This window comes from Staurois parvus, unplaced genomic scaffold (assembly GCF_062004578.1).
Source record: "Staurois parvus isolate SC_StPar_1 unplaced genomic scaffold, SC_StPar_1.0 ptg001284l, whole genome shotgun sequence".
Classification (NCBI taxonomy): Eukaryota; Metazoa; Chordata; class Amphibia; order Anura; family Ranidae; genus Staurois; species Staurois parvus.
The window spans coordinates 806,884-821,438 of NW_028319080.1; the positions used below are offsets into that span (position 1 = coordinate 806,884).

Here is a 14,555-nt window from a genome sequence, read left to right on the forward strand (position 1 = left end):
TTGCTTGTATCTCAAGACACCAGATTTATCACACGATATCTTTGATTGTCATAATATTTATTGTTTTTTGCTCTAGCATTATTTGTATTGGACAGTAATCACGTTTATGGGTATACGTTTATGTGTTTATTATCCATTCACTTTTATCCTCGTCACTCATTGACGACACTTTTTGTCACATTATATAGCACTCTAATTGGCGCTTGATTCCATCACTCATCACTTTCTTATCATTTAGCGCTGCATTTTATATTATTTATAGAATTCGGGGTAACATAGTCATTTTAAATGCGTTACAATGCCAAAACCAGGTTAGGTAATGTTCTCCATTTCTGAAGGTCTAGAAGTATCATAGACAGGAGAAGATGAAAATTTGCCTTAAACAGTTGGTCTGGGTCAGGGGTAAGATGAATTCCCAAGTATTTGAGACTATGAACAGCCCAGGGAAATGAGAAAGCCTGTTTCAGTCTGTTTACTTGCTGTGCTGTCATGGAGACGTTAAGTGCTTCTGATTTTGAGTAGTTTATCTGATAGATGGAGAGGTCCCCATATCATTGAAAAATAGACATCAAATTACAGAGGGACACTTCAGTGTTAGTGACAAGGAAAAGTAGGTCATCAACATACCTTGTGACCTTGTGAGTCTTACAGTGGAGCCCCTGAATATCAGGGTTGGCCCATATCGAGCACAATAGTGGTTCCAGCATGAGCCCAAATATCAGGGGTGACAACAGGCAGCTCTGCCTAGTATTGTTAGACAGCGTAAATTAATCTGAACGGGTCTCAGTGATACGAACTGCTGACTGTGGAGTGGAATACAAGGTGGTCATCCAGTGCAACATGTGAGGGCCCAAACCGATGTGCGACAAGGTCGATTGGAAACTTTTCCAATCAACCCGGTTGAAGGTCTTCTCTGCATCAGTAGGCGTGGGACTCCTTATCCACAGCTATACAAAGACTGGTGGGATGGGATAATATGCAACCATAATCATATATAAACATGAAAGTTTGGTGTATTTATTTGTGATGCTTTACATTGTGACCAAAAAACAAAATGTTCAAAATTAAAAGTTACTATAAAAAGGAATACAATTAAAGATACATATAAATCTAAAATACCTATACACATACATCTATCTATGGAGTAGGCTATGGAAAATACCCATGTATGCATATACAGTTGTGTTCAAAATAATAGCATTCAGACATCACTAACCTGATCAATCACTGTTTTTGGTAGAAATGATAGTTCTACATGGCAAATAATTTCCTAGCAGGTGTAGTAGAGTAATAGAAATCCAACACACCCAACAGTCATGACATGCATGCTGCTGATTCTGTGTCATTGAATCACTAATTGAAAGGGGCATGTTCAAAATAATAGCAGTGTGGAGTTCTATTAGTGAGGTCATTCATTCTTTGAAAAACAGGTGGCAATTATTGCCCTTATTTAGGGAAGGAAGGCGGCAAATGTTGTATATGCTGGTTACAGTGCATTTCTCTCTGAAATTCTGAGGAAAATGGGTCGTTCCAGACATTGTTCAGAAGGACAGCGTACCTTGATTAAAAAGTTGATTGGAGAGGGGAAAACATATAAAGAAGTGCAGAAAATGATAGGCTGCTCAGCTAAAATGATCACAAATGCTTTAAAATGGCAACCAAAACCTGAAAGATGTGGAAGAAAGCGAAAAACTACCATTGGAATGGATAGAAGAATAGCCAAAATGGCGCGGACTCAGCCAACAATCAGCTCCAGGAAGATGAAAGAAGGTGTAAAGTTCCCTGTGAGGACTGTTACAATTAGAAGACGCCTATGTGAAGCCAAGCTATCTGCAAGAAGCCCCCGCAAAGTCCCACTGTTGGAAAAAGACATTTGCTGAAAAGGCTACAATTTGCAAAAGAGCACATTGACTGGCCTAAAGAGAAATGGTGCAACATTTTGTGGACTGATGAAAGTAAGATTGTTCTTTTTGGGTCTAGTGGCCGGAGACAGTTTGTCAGATGACCCCCAAACACTGAATTCAAGCCACAGTACACTGTGAAGACAGTGAAGCATGGTGGTGTAAGCATCATGATATGGGGATGTTTCTCATACTACGGTGTTGGGCCTATTTATCGCATACCAGGGATCATGGATCAGTTTGAATACATCAGAATACTTGAAGAGGTCATGCTTATGCTGAAGAGGAAATGCCCTTGAAATGGGTGTTCCAACAAGACAACGACCCCAAACACACCAGTAAACGTGCAACATCTTGGTTCCAGACCAACAAGATTGACGTTATGGAGTGGCCAGCCCAATCCCCGGATCTTCATCCAATAGAAAACTTGTGGGGTGACATCAAAAATGCAGTTTCTGAGTCAAAACCAAGAAGTAGAGAACTGTGGAATGTAGTCCAATCATCCTGGGCTGGAATACCTGATCACAGGGGCCAGAAGTTGGTTGACTCCATGCAACACAGATGTACAGCAGTTCTCAGAAACAGTGCGACTACAACCAAATATTCATTAAGTGATCCAAAGGAAAGCAAAATCTTCAAATATTTTTCATTTTATATAGTGAATGTTTGAGTTTGTAAAGAAGAATACAAACACTGCTATTTTTTTGAACCGTCTAATATTCACTTTTCAATTTTTTTAGAGGAACAACACAAATTTGATCTATTTTTCTTCATGTTTTGATTTGGAATAGAATGTGTAGTGTTCCCAATGCATTTGTGTGGATGGAAATAAAAGCTATTAGAAGGATTTTGAGCTTTAGTCACTTTTTTCAACACACTGCTATTATTTTGAACACAACTGTATATGCACACGTGTACATAAAAAGAAGTACTTCTGCTTGCTGGACTAGCAATAACCAGTTTAACCCTTAGATCCCCTCCTTAAATAGCTACTAGACAAACCAGAGTAAACACTCCTGGTAATATAAAAGAAGAGGAGAAACTGGTAAGGATGCTATCAACCAAATTAATAATTCTCTTGGCATTTCTGGTGCTAAGGGTATCAGTGAAAGGGACATCTTGTTATCCGAATAACGGAACCTTTAACACTAGTTAAAAACTCTTTTGAGACTGTTTTTATGGTAAATTTATAATTTAAGATAAGTGAATAGTGTCAGGGACCGCCGCGGCTCCGTCCCCGGCGCACGCGCACTAGCAGCGGCTCACGCCGGGACACAAGCACCAGGTCCCGGCGGGCCGGGGCTGACAGGATGCCGCGCATGCGCAGTAGGAGCTGCGAGCGCGCCTTGGGTGGCCAATGACAGCCCAGGGGCGCATCTTGGGCGGCCAATGACAGTGCAGGGCGCGATATTTAACCATTTCAATACCGTGCAATTTTACACCTTCCTGCCCAGGCCAGTTTTCACGTTTCAGCGCTCTCACACTTTGAATGACAATTGCGCGGTCATACAACATTGTACCCAAACTAAAATTTTATCATTTTCTTCACACAACTAGAACTTTCTTTTGGTGGTATTTAATCACCGCTGGGGTTTTTATTTTTTGCTAAATTAACAAAAAAAGACCAAAAATGTTGAAAAAAATACACGTTTTTCTTTGTTTCTGTTATAAAAGTTTACAAATAAATAATTGTTCTTCATAAATTTAGGCCGAGATGTATTCTGCTACATGTCTTTGGTGAAAATAACCCAAATTAGGATGTATTATTTAGTTTGTAGGAAAGTTATAGAGTTCACAAACTATGGTATAGATCTGAATATTGATCAATCCTGAAGTACTGACAGCCAATCTAATTTCTTGAGGTCCAAGAATGTCAGAATAGTACAGATATCCCCCAAATGACCCCTTTTTGCAGAGTAGACAGTCCGACGTACTTCATAAGAGGCATGGCGAGTTTTTTGAAGTTGTATTTTTTTTGTCATAATTTTTTGGAAAATGAAAAAATTAAAAAAATTATTTTCACTATTTTTTTTTCACATACTGTCACCAGTGCAGTACAGCGTCATCATATAACTGGCATGGCGGTGAACAGGGACACTGACTGGTGACAGTATGAAAAAAAAAAAATTTTTTTTTTTTTAATTATTTTTAATTTTTTATTACTTTTTTTTATTTTTTTTTAACTTTTTTTTTCATATTTTACTATATGACCAAAGTAGTACAATGTTACCATAGTAACATTGTACTACTTTGGGGAAGTGATCAGTATTTTTTTTTTTTTTTACACAATTTGCTTATAGCAAAGAAATACTTTGCTATAAGCAAGCATTTACCTTGAATGAAATGGATTCATTCAGCTTTTTTTTTTTATGTGCTTAGCTGTGATTTGGTCACAGCTAATCACATGACATGTGCATGTGATTAGCTGTGACCATTCACAGCTAGGCACTAGTATACAATGGATGGCATCATGAATGAAGCCATCCATTGTATACAACTGTCATGTGACCTGCTGTGATTGGTCACAGCAGGTCACATGGTACCTGCAACGGGGGCCGGTACTCAGATCTGTCATCGGCCGTGTCCGAGGTACACAACCCGGTGACAGATCGAGCCGCTGCGCCGCTCTGCATTAGCGCAAACGGCGCATGTGCGGGAGCACGCCAAATAGCGTGCACCCGGAGTGCAGAAGCACATTTGAAGCCGCCAAACGGCCATTGGCCGGGCGGCAAATGGTTAAAGATGCCCTGCACTGTCACAAATCGCCGCAAGGTCTGACCTGTTACCTGAAGTTTCCTGTGCCCTGTGATTATAGACCCGCATTGTTTGACCTTCTGCCTGCTCCAGCTCTGACCCGGATTATCTGACTACGCTGCCTTCTCCTGAGTTTGACCCGGATTGCCCCTGACTACGCTGCCTTCTCCTATCCTGACCCCCGGCTTGTTTGACCATTCTGCGCACTGACTTCGATACTGACCCTGCGTGTGACCTGACCACTCTCTGCCTGCCATCTCTGTACCTCGCCATTCCCCACGGTGACAACCGCCGGTTTATCCTGCCTGGTCCTGCCGGCCTCCTCACATCTGGCTCTCTTCCAGTTTACTCTCATCCCCGGAGGCTCCCTCTGCCACTGGTGGTATTGCTCGGAGGTCGTGACCTGGTCCTGGTTCTGCTCCAAGTCCATCCCCACCATCAGGGGCCCTGGTGAAAACGCAGACCGGGACTTAGACTCCCCGCTCCGGGTGATTCCGCCTAGTGGGCTGCCAGAGGTACCACCTGGCGGATCCGTAACAAATAGTATGCATAAAATCCAAATGAGTATAACTTGTTAGGAGTTATCTGAATTTATTTTTCATGTATTAAACATGAAAGTGGAGGCAACTAACCAACCGAAACCCTCCTAGAGAGAGGAAACATCATCTTGGATGTGAATATGACTAATGTGTTAATAGCCTTATAATAAGGTATTAATCTCCAGTTCCTTGTTAAGTCCTCCAAGGGTCATGGTATTTAAAGCGGAGTTCCACTCACTCTGTAAAAATATAAAAGTCAGCAGCTACAAAAACTGTAGCTGCTGACTTTTAAAAAATAGCCACTCAGCTGTCCCACGATCCCGCGTTGCCCCCCGCAGCCCATTTCACCAGCTGTCCTGTATTCCAGACGCCAGCATCTTCAGTGTGGGCACCCGGCTGTGGCAGCTTGCCATTTGTAGACCCTATAACTTTCACGTAAACTAATTTACACGTATTGAGATTATTTTTTTAGCAAATATGTAGCAGAATACATTTTTGGCCTAAATTTATGATGAAATTTGATTTTTTACATTTTTTTTACTGGACATGTTTAATAGCAAAAAGTAAAAAATATTGTTTCTTCTCAAAATTGTTGGTCTTTTTTTTGTAGCGCAAAAAATAAAAACTGCACAGGCGATCAAATACCACCAAAAGAAAGCTCTATTTGTGGGAAAAAAGGACATAAATTTCATTTGCGTGCAGCATTGCTTGACCGCACAATTGTCAGTTAAAGTAACGCAGTGCCGTATGGCAAAAAAATGGCCTGGTCAGGAAGGGGGGGGAATTCCACTGGAGGGCAAGAACATGTACATGGAAAGTAAACATTTGTAATTCTCAGTCTGTAGAATTCATCTGCAGTCTTACTGCATAACCTACTCGCTCTGACTTCACATTTCTTTGTCTGTCTTTTCTTTAGAGAGACGGGTTACTATAGTGCAGAAGTGTCCTGACCCGACTTATCCAATTAACGAGCTCCAGGAAATTCACACAAGTAAGTGAAGTAAAACTCCCTGAGCGTAGTTAAAGCTGCATAAAGAAATTACAACTCATTAGGATGGATCTACTAAACTGTGTCCTGATAAACTATCTGTGCTTATTGATCACCTCTGCAGGTCAGTGCAATTCCTTTCATCATTTATTGATTTATTTGTCTCACTGCACTTCAGTCTTGCATTTTTTTTCCTTTAAGAATTTTTTTTTAGACTTCCTTTTATGTGCTTTTACATTTATTTATTTCAGATATATAGCACCGTCAATTTATGCAGTGCTTTACATCAGGGGCGGACTGACAACTCATGGGGCCCCCGGGCAATAGTGGATCCTGGGGCCCCTGTGTCCTTGCCCAAACCCAAAAAAGCCTATGAAAAAGCTAATGAAAGGTACCAGGGGCATTTCATGGGGCCCCCTACTAACCCCGGGCCCTCGGGCAGTGACCAAGTGCTCTACTGGCCAGTCCGCCCCTGCTTTACATTTATATTGTACATTCACATCAGTCCCTAACCCTCAAGGAGTGTACAATCTAAGGTCCCTAACTCACATTCATACATACACATACTAGGGACAATTATATACAGTATGCTTTAAGATATATAGCATATATATATATGCGCTATAACATTTATATATATATATATATATATATATATATATTATACAGTATATCAGTTAAAGCAGACCTTTTTCCCCTTTCTTTAAAATTCACATCAGCACAGGACAGGGGCGTATTTACCGCAAGGCAAACAAGGCATTTGCCTAGGGCGGCATATTTCAGGGGGCACCACCACCAACCGGGAGAAGGGACACATGTGGCATGGGGAGCAGGTGGGATCCAAGAGAGCCTGCGTGCTGCTTGACGGTGTATGCAGAGCCCGACTATCGTTCCCAGGGATGTCCGGAGCTGCGAGTGTCTTTCTCTCTAGCGCTGGGAGGGGGGGGGGGGGGGTTGCTGGTATATGGGCCTAGGGCAGCACAAAACCTAAATACAACACTGGCACAGGATGCACTTATTCGACAGAAAATGGGATGTTTGGAAAACACAGACATTTATTGTCCGACTGATGGATATATATGATATAATTAATAGCATTCCTCTGTTGGTAGCCGTATTGCTCTGCTTACCTTCCTGCCTACCTTGTTCATGTGCCTACATTTTATTTCTTACACGACTGTATTTTATATGGAGAATTATTACATTTTTGCCCTTTTTATGTTGTATCCTATACTTTATGCAGTCATGTTGTTTTTGCAGTTTATTCCTTAATAAAATAAACTTTTGTAAACAAAAAAAAAATTCACATCAGCATGCATCTCTGCATGCTGATGTTAAAGCGGAGCTCCACTCAAAAGTGGAAACTCTGCTTATCTGCCTACACCCCCTCCCCCCCCCCCCCGCTGCCACATTTGGCACTTTTTGGGGGGAGAGTACCTGATTTTGCTATGTACCAGCTCTCACTCTTGGCTCAGTTCACCGCGACAAAGTGAGCCAGAAGTTTGGTCCCCCTCCTTCCCCCAGGTCCCAGAGGACTACGGCTCATTCACAGTGAAGCCGCAAGACTTCACTTTCGGTTTCCCTTAGTCAAGATGGCAGCGCCAGCACCTGATGGGTGAGGACACCGCTGGATTTCTGGACCAGTAAGTGTCCTACGGTATCTGACTTTTAATTTTTTTGGAAAGAGGGGGGCAGAACTCCTCTTTAAGTTGACCACCACTTTTTTCTTTGCTTTTCTTACCCAATTTGTTTCCCTGAAGGTAGTGTTGATGGAGCTTCAGCTGCACAGATGCCCCCTCGTCACCATTGCCCTCAGGGAAATCTCAGACCTCAACTACAAGATCTCACCGTATTGTCATGCTGCACATGCATGAGATGAAGTGCATAACACCATGAGCCTCATTTCATCCATGCTTAATACAAGATTTTATTTATTTGCAAGGGAAACCAACTTCCTGAGATCTCAAGGTCGGAGATTTCCCTGAAGGCCATGATGGCATTGTCTTCCCAGGGGGCATCTGTGCAGTTGGGGCTACGTCAAGGTTTACTTTTTTTTAACATGATGCAAGCACAGGGTGAAGTGCATGACATCATGAACTTCATATTGCACATATGCAATGTCAAAGTAAAGTTTCAAAATGGCAGCATGGGAAAAAGACCCAGGCAGCACAGGAGCAGGATGGATATCAATATGAAGAAAAGGTCACAAGCATATAGGCAAGTATGATGTCTGCCTTTGAGAAAGCCAATCCAAATGTTTTAAAACTTTTTATAATAAAACCGGATTAGCGGTCTGCACTATTGGTCTATTTTCTGCTTCCTTCATGTCATTTCTACTCCTGGGAGACCAATGACCGTTTTCCTAGGAGATTTGGAGAGGAACGGTGTTTACATACAAAGTGCAAATGTTGTAGAATATTCATTTTGAAAGAAATCAGAAACTGATTTGTCATTGCACAAGAATTGGATGGTATATGGGACAATGTTAATGGACCTTTTGTTTCTGTAATTATTTGAATACATTTTTGGTGACACATTGTCATTGCACACTGGTATAGTAGATATCGCTATTTTTGAAGATATACAGTTAGGTCCATATATATTTGGATAAAGGCACTATTTTAGTTTTTTTTTCAGGTATTGACTAAAACATATTCAAGCTATAGTCCTATAATGGATATGGGCTGAATGTACACACTCTCAGGTTTTATTTGAGGGTATGTACATCCAAATTGGAGGAAGGATTAGGAATTACAGCTTTTTCAAGGGACCAAAAGTAATTGGACATATAATCATAAATAAAATGTTCATTTGTAATATTTTGTTGAGAATCCTTTACTGGCAATGACTGCTTGAAGTCTGGAATCCATGGACATTACCAAAGACTGGGTTTCCTCCTTTCTGATGCTTTGCCAGGCTCTAACTGCAGCTGTCTTCAAATGTTCTTTGTTTGTGGGTCTTTCTGCCTTTAGTTTTGCTGTCAGCAAGTGAAAGGCATGCTCAATGGGATTGAGATCAGGTGACTGAAATAAGTGGAGAATATTCCACTTATTTTCTTTCAAAAGCTCCTGGGTTGCTTTTGCAGTGTGTTTTGGATCATTGTCCATCTGTACTGTGAAGTGCCGTCCAATCACCTTTGCTGCATTTGGCTGAATCTGGGCTGACTGTATATCTCTAAACACTGCAGAATTCATCCGGCTGCTTCTGTCTTCTGTCACATCATCAATAAACACCAATGATCCAGTGCCACTGGAAGCCATGCATGCCCATGCCATCACCCTGCCTCCACCATGTTTTACAGATGACGTTGTGTGCTTTGGATCATGAGCTGTTTCAAGCCTTCTCTACACATTTTTCTTCTCATCAGTGGTACAGATCAATCTTAGTTTCATCCATCCAAAGAATTCCTAAACCCTTCCTCCAATTTGGATGTACATACCCTCAAAATAAACCTGAAAGTATGCACTTTCAGCCCATATATTATATAACTATTGTCTTGGTCAACACCTGAAAAAAACTAAAATTGTGCCTGTGTCCAAATATATATATGGACCTAACCAGGGGCAGACAGACAACTCATGGGGCCCCCGGGCAATAGGGCATCATGGGGCCCCTGTGTCCTTGCCCAAACTCAAAAAAGCCTATGAAAAAGGTACCAGGGGCATCTCATGGGGCCCCCTACTGACCCCGGGCCATCGGGCAGTGCCCGAGTTTCCAAATGGTCAGTCCGCCGCTGGACCTAACTGTATGTTGATAAGGATGTACTGATTGTGAGATATATATATACAGTTGCAAGAAAAAGTATGTGAACCCCTTGGGATTACGTGGAGTTTTGCATGAATTGGGCATAAAATGTGCTCTGAACATCATCTAAGTCACAACAATAGAAGAACAAAGTCTGCTGAACATAATACTACACAAACATTAGATGTTGCCATGGTTTAATTGCACATAACATGTAAACATTCACAGGGCAGGGAGGAAAAAGTATGTGAACCTTTGGACTTAATAACTGGTTGACCCTCCTTTGGCAGCAATAACCTCAACCAAACGTTTCCTGTAGTTGCAGATCAGACCTGCACAACGATCTGGAGTAATTTTGGACCACTCCTCTTCACAAAACTGTTTCAGTGTAGCAATATTCTTGGGATGTCTGGTGTGAATCGCTCTCTTGAGGTCATGCCACAGCATTTCAATCGGGTTGAGGTCAGGACTCTGACTGGGCCACTCCAGAACTCGTATTCTGTGCTGTTGCAGCCATTGTTTTGTTGAATCACTTGTATGGTTTGAGTCATTGTCCTGTTGCATCACCCATCCTCTGCGGAGCTTCAGTTGGCGGACAGATGGTCGTACGTTTTCATGTAAAATATCTTGATAAACTCTGGAATTCATTTTCCCATCAATGACAACAATCTGTCCAGGACCTGAGGCAGCAAAGTAGCCCCAAACCATGATGCTCCCTCCGCCATGTTTCACAGTGAGGATGAGGTTTTGATGTTGGTGTGCTGTGCCTTTTTTTCTCCACACATAGTGTTGTGTGTTCTTCCCAAACAACTCAATCTTGGTTTCATCTGTCCACAGTATATTTTGCCAGTAGTGCTGTGGAACATCCAGGTGCTCTTTTGCAAACTTCAAACGTGCTGCAATATTCTTTTTGGACAGCAATGGCTTCCTCCGTGGTGTCCTCCCATGTACTCCATTCTTGTTTAATGTTTTCCTTATTGTAGATGTGTCAACAAAAATGTTAGCATGTGCCAGAGATTTCTGTAGGTCTTTAGCTGACACTCTGGGATTCTTCTTTACCTCATGCAGCATTCTGCGCTGTGCTCTTGCAGTCATTTTTACAGGACGACCATGCCTAGGGAGAGTAGCAACAGTGCTACTAAACTTTCTCCATTTGTAGGCAGTCTGTCTTACCGTGGACACATGAACATCAAGGCTTTTGGAGATACTTTTGTAACCCTTTCCAGCTTCGTGCAAGTCAACAGTTCTTGATCGTAGGTCTTCTGAGAGCTCTTTTCTGCGAGGCATGACAGACAGTGCTTCTTGAAACCAGTAAACCCAAAACAGGTGTGTGTTTTTTAAGGGCAGGACAGCTGTCAGCAACACATCCAATATGAATATAAACAGAGATCCTCCTGCGCAAAAGGGAAATAACCCTACTGTAAGCTGCCAACACTTAATCTGTTACCCAAACAGTGATAATACCAAAAAATACATAAATAGTGCAGCGCTCAAAAAATAACCTATATACATAAATAAATGTGCTCACATGCAATGGTGACACACATATAGTGAAATAACCTAAATAACAAGTGCCACTTAATGATCTAAGGTGTCCACAGAATCATATAAATATATAAAGACGCATATATATAAATAACGTGTAAGAGCGCCTAAATATCAGACGTATAAATATCATAAAAAGAAAAATGATTTTAAATAATTTATAAAGTGCCTAAATATCAGACGTATAAATATCATAGAAAGAAAAATGATTTTAAATAATTTATAAAGTGCTCCAAGTGTGGTGATATACCCACATACAATTAAATATATTTCTCAAAAAATCAAAACAAAATCGAACAAAAAATTGTCCATAAAAAATAGTGGCCAACACATGCAAAGTGAAAAAGGTGCAAAAAATGCTAAAAATAGTGCAAAGCAAATGTGTCCTTGTTCCACAGCAGTGCAATTCTTCCCCTCCTACGGCTAGATTGCCTCCTCACCTCCTTACATCGACCCCTAAGGGCCACACAGCATTCAGGATCTCTCTGGATCCTTATCTCCTGGAAATCAGCACTTCTCCTGCCGTCCTGGATCACTTTGAGGGTATTTCCATTACCCTCACTCAGAAGCTTCTATAGGATAATTGCTCACCATCCAGTGAGCAAGAAAGAAAAAGATCCTCTAAGTGCAGTATTTTAAGGGCCAAACACCACTTTAATGACAGTGTTTAAACAAAACATATAGCCACTCACATGTTTTTCATTCCTCTTGTCTCGACATGTGGGTGTACTGCATGTAATTGGAAGGACTTCCTGGGTATACCAAGATGGCGGTTGGCACCGGAAGTGCGTCACCGCGTACCGGAAGTATGGCGTACTAGCGTGCCTACGCGTTACGTCACTATTACTCGTGACTTCCTCTGGGCTTTCCAGAGGAAGTCACGAGTAATAGTGACGTAACGCGTAGGCACGCTAGTACGCCATACTTCCGGTACGCGGTGACGCACTTCCGGTGCCAACCGCCATCTTGGTATACCCAGGAAGTCCTTCCAATTACATGCAGTACACCCACATGTCGAGACAAGAGGAATGAAAAACATGTGAGTGGCTATATGTTTTGTTTAAACACTGTCATTAAAGTGGTGTTTGGCCCTTAAAATACTGCACTTAGAGGATCTTTTTCTTTCTTGCTCACTGGATGGTGAGCAATTATCCTATAGAAGCTTCTGAGTGAGGGTAATGGAAATACCCTCAAAGTGATCCAGGACGGCAGGAGAAGTGCTGATTTCCAGGAGATAAGGATCCAGAGAGATCCTGAATGCTGTGTGGCCCTTAGGGGTCGATGTAAGGAGGTGAGGAGGCAATCTAGCCGTAGGAGGGGAAGAATTGCACTGCTGTGGAACAAGGACACATTTGCTTTGCACTATTTTTAGCATTTTTTGCACCTTTTTCACTTTGCATGTGTTGGCCACTATTTTTTATGGACAATTTTTTGTTCGATTTTGTTTTGATTTTTTGAGAAATATATTTAATTGTATGTGGGTATATCACCACACTTGGAGCACTTTATAAATTATTTAAAATCATTTTTCTTTCTATGATATTTATACGTCTGATATTTAGGCACTTTATAAATTATTTAAAATCATTTTTCTTTTTATGATATTTATACGTCTGATATTTAGGCGCTCTTACACGTTATTTATATATATGCGTCTTTATATATTTATATGATTCTGTGGACACCTTAGATCATTAAGTGGCACTTGTTATTTAGGTTATTTCACTATATGTGTGTCACCATTGCATGTGAGCACATTTATTTATGTATATAGGTTATTTTTTGAGCGCTGCACTATTTATGTATTTTTTAACACATCCAATATCATCTCACTGATTGGAGTCAAGGTTGGCTCACTCCTGGCTCCAATTAGCTCTGGGAGAAGTCATTAAGCTAGGGCCTCACATACTTTTTCCTCCCTGCACTGTGAATGTTTACATGTTATGTGCAATTAAACCATGGCAACATCTAATGTTTGTGTAGTATTATGTTCAGCAAGACTGTGTTCTTCTATTGTTGTGACTTAGATGACGTTCAGAGCACATTTTATGCCCAATTCATGCAAAACTCCACGTAATCCCAAGGGGTTCACATACTTTTTCTTGCAACTGTATATATATATATATATATATATATATATATATATATATATATATATATATTCTTTTATGAATAGACTGAATATGTCACTTTAAGAACTTACTGAAAGTGCTTCACCATTTAATCAATTAATTTAAATATGATTATTTAACATTAAACATTATTGCTGGGTCTATAGAGCATATGCATATTTGTGGCCGCATGGAAGTGGGTCTTCTTCCCTGGGACAGCGTGTATGAGCTGCTGTGTGTTTGTGAGAGTGCACTGCACGGGGTGCTGCCATCACACAGACTGAGCTCTCACTGACAGTTTCTGGCCTTGTACTAATGATTGGGATCAAAAGGCCTGGTTACCAATCATCTGATCACCGTGATATCCTCAGATTGGCTATCACAATGTTCAGTCATCGTACAGCCTGCCCCTGTTTTTTTTTCTCCTCTTGAAGGGAGAAAAGGATGCATTGTATCTTTTCCTCCTAGCTAGAGGAGAATAGTGTAAACAAAGAACAGTGTGTGTAAAAATATAAACAAATAAATAAAAATAGCTAGATCAAGGTTTGATGTAGGTCAGTATCAGGGTTAATGTTAGGGTCAAGGTTTGATGTAGGTCAGTATCAGGGTCAAGGTTGGGGTCAAAGATCAAGGCCAGTGCATTTTAGGTAAGATTTAAAAAAAGTGTACAATTTCATTTAGTATCAGTGTCAGTTAGTGTCAGTGGGTTTTAGGTAGGATGAAAAAAAAAAGCAAAATGCGCACTTTTTTTCCTGGGCTGTGCTACGGGTACATACAACTAGCATAAACATAGGTGGTATCACTGCAATTGTCAGGAGCAGGAGAATTTATTTTGGGCTGGTCTTTGGCAGTAGGTTATGGTACTAGCAAGAAATATACATCTACATTAAGGGCCAGGTCACACTACAAAAACGCATTCCGGATGCATTCCAGATCCATGTTTGCTTACAATTCACACCTCACTCCATTCCGG

General features: G+C 41.0%; 1 protein-coding gene and 1 long non-coding RNA gene across 3 annotated transcripts in view; one reads left to right on the plus strand and one right to left on the minus strand.

Annotated features, from left to right (window-relative positions):
* LOC149437517 (uncharacterized) overlaps nucleotides 1-14,555 on the minus strand; it is a 114,974-nt gene that overhangs the window by 5,548 nt on the left and 94,871 nt on the right. The gene's annotated exons all lie outside the window — the stretch shown is intronic.
* The window catches only part of LOC149437518 (zinc-alpha-2-glycoprotein-like), a 64,038-nt gene continuing 55,718 nt past the window's right edge, over nucleotides 6,236-14,555 (plus strand). Inside the window, exon 1 of the mRNA XM_089660859.1 lies at nucleotides 6,236-6,306. Within this exon, the coding sequence (XP_089516985.1) occupies nucleotides 6,249-6,306 (58 nt within the window). The 5' untranslated portion in view covers nucleotides 6,236-6,248. The remainder of the gene's footprint in view (nucleotides 6,307-14,555) is intronic.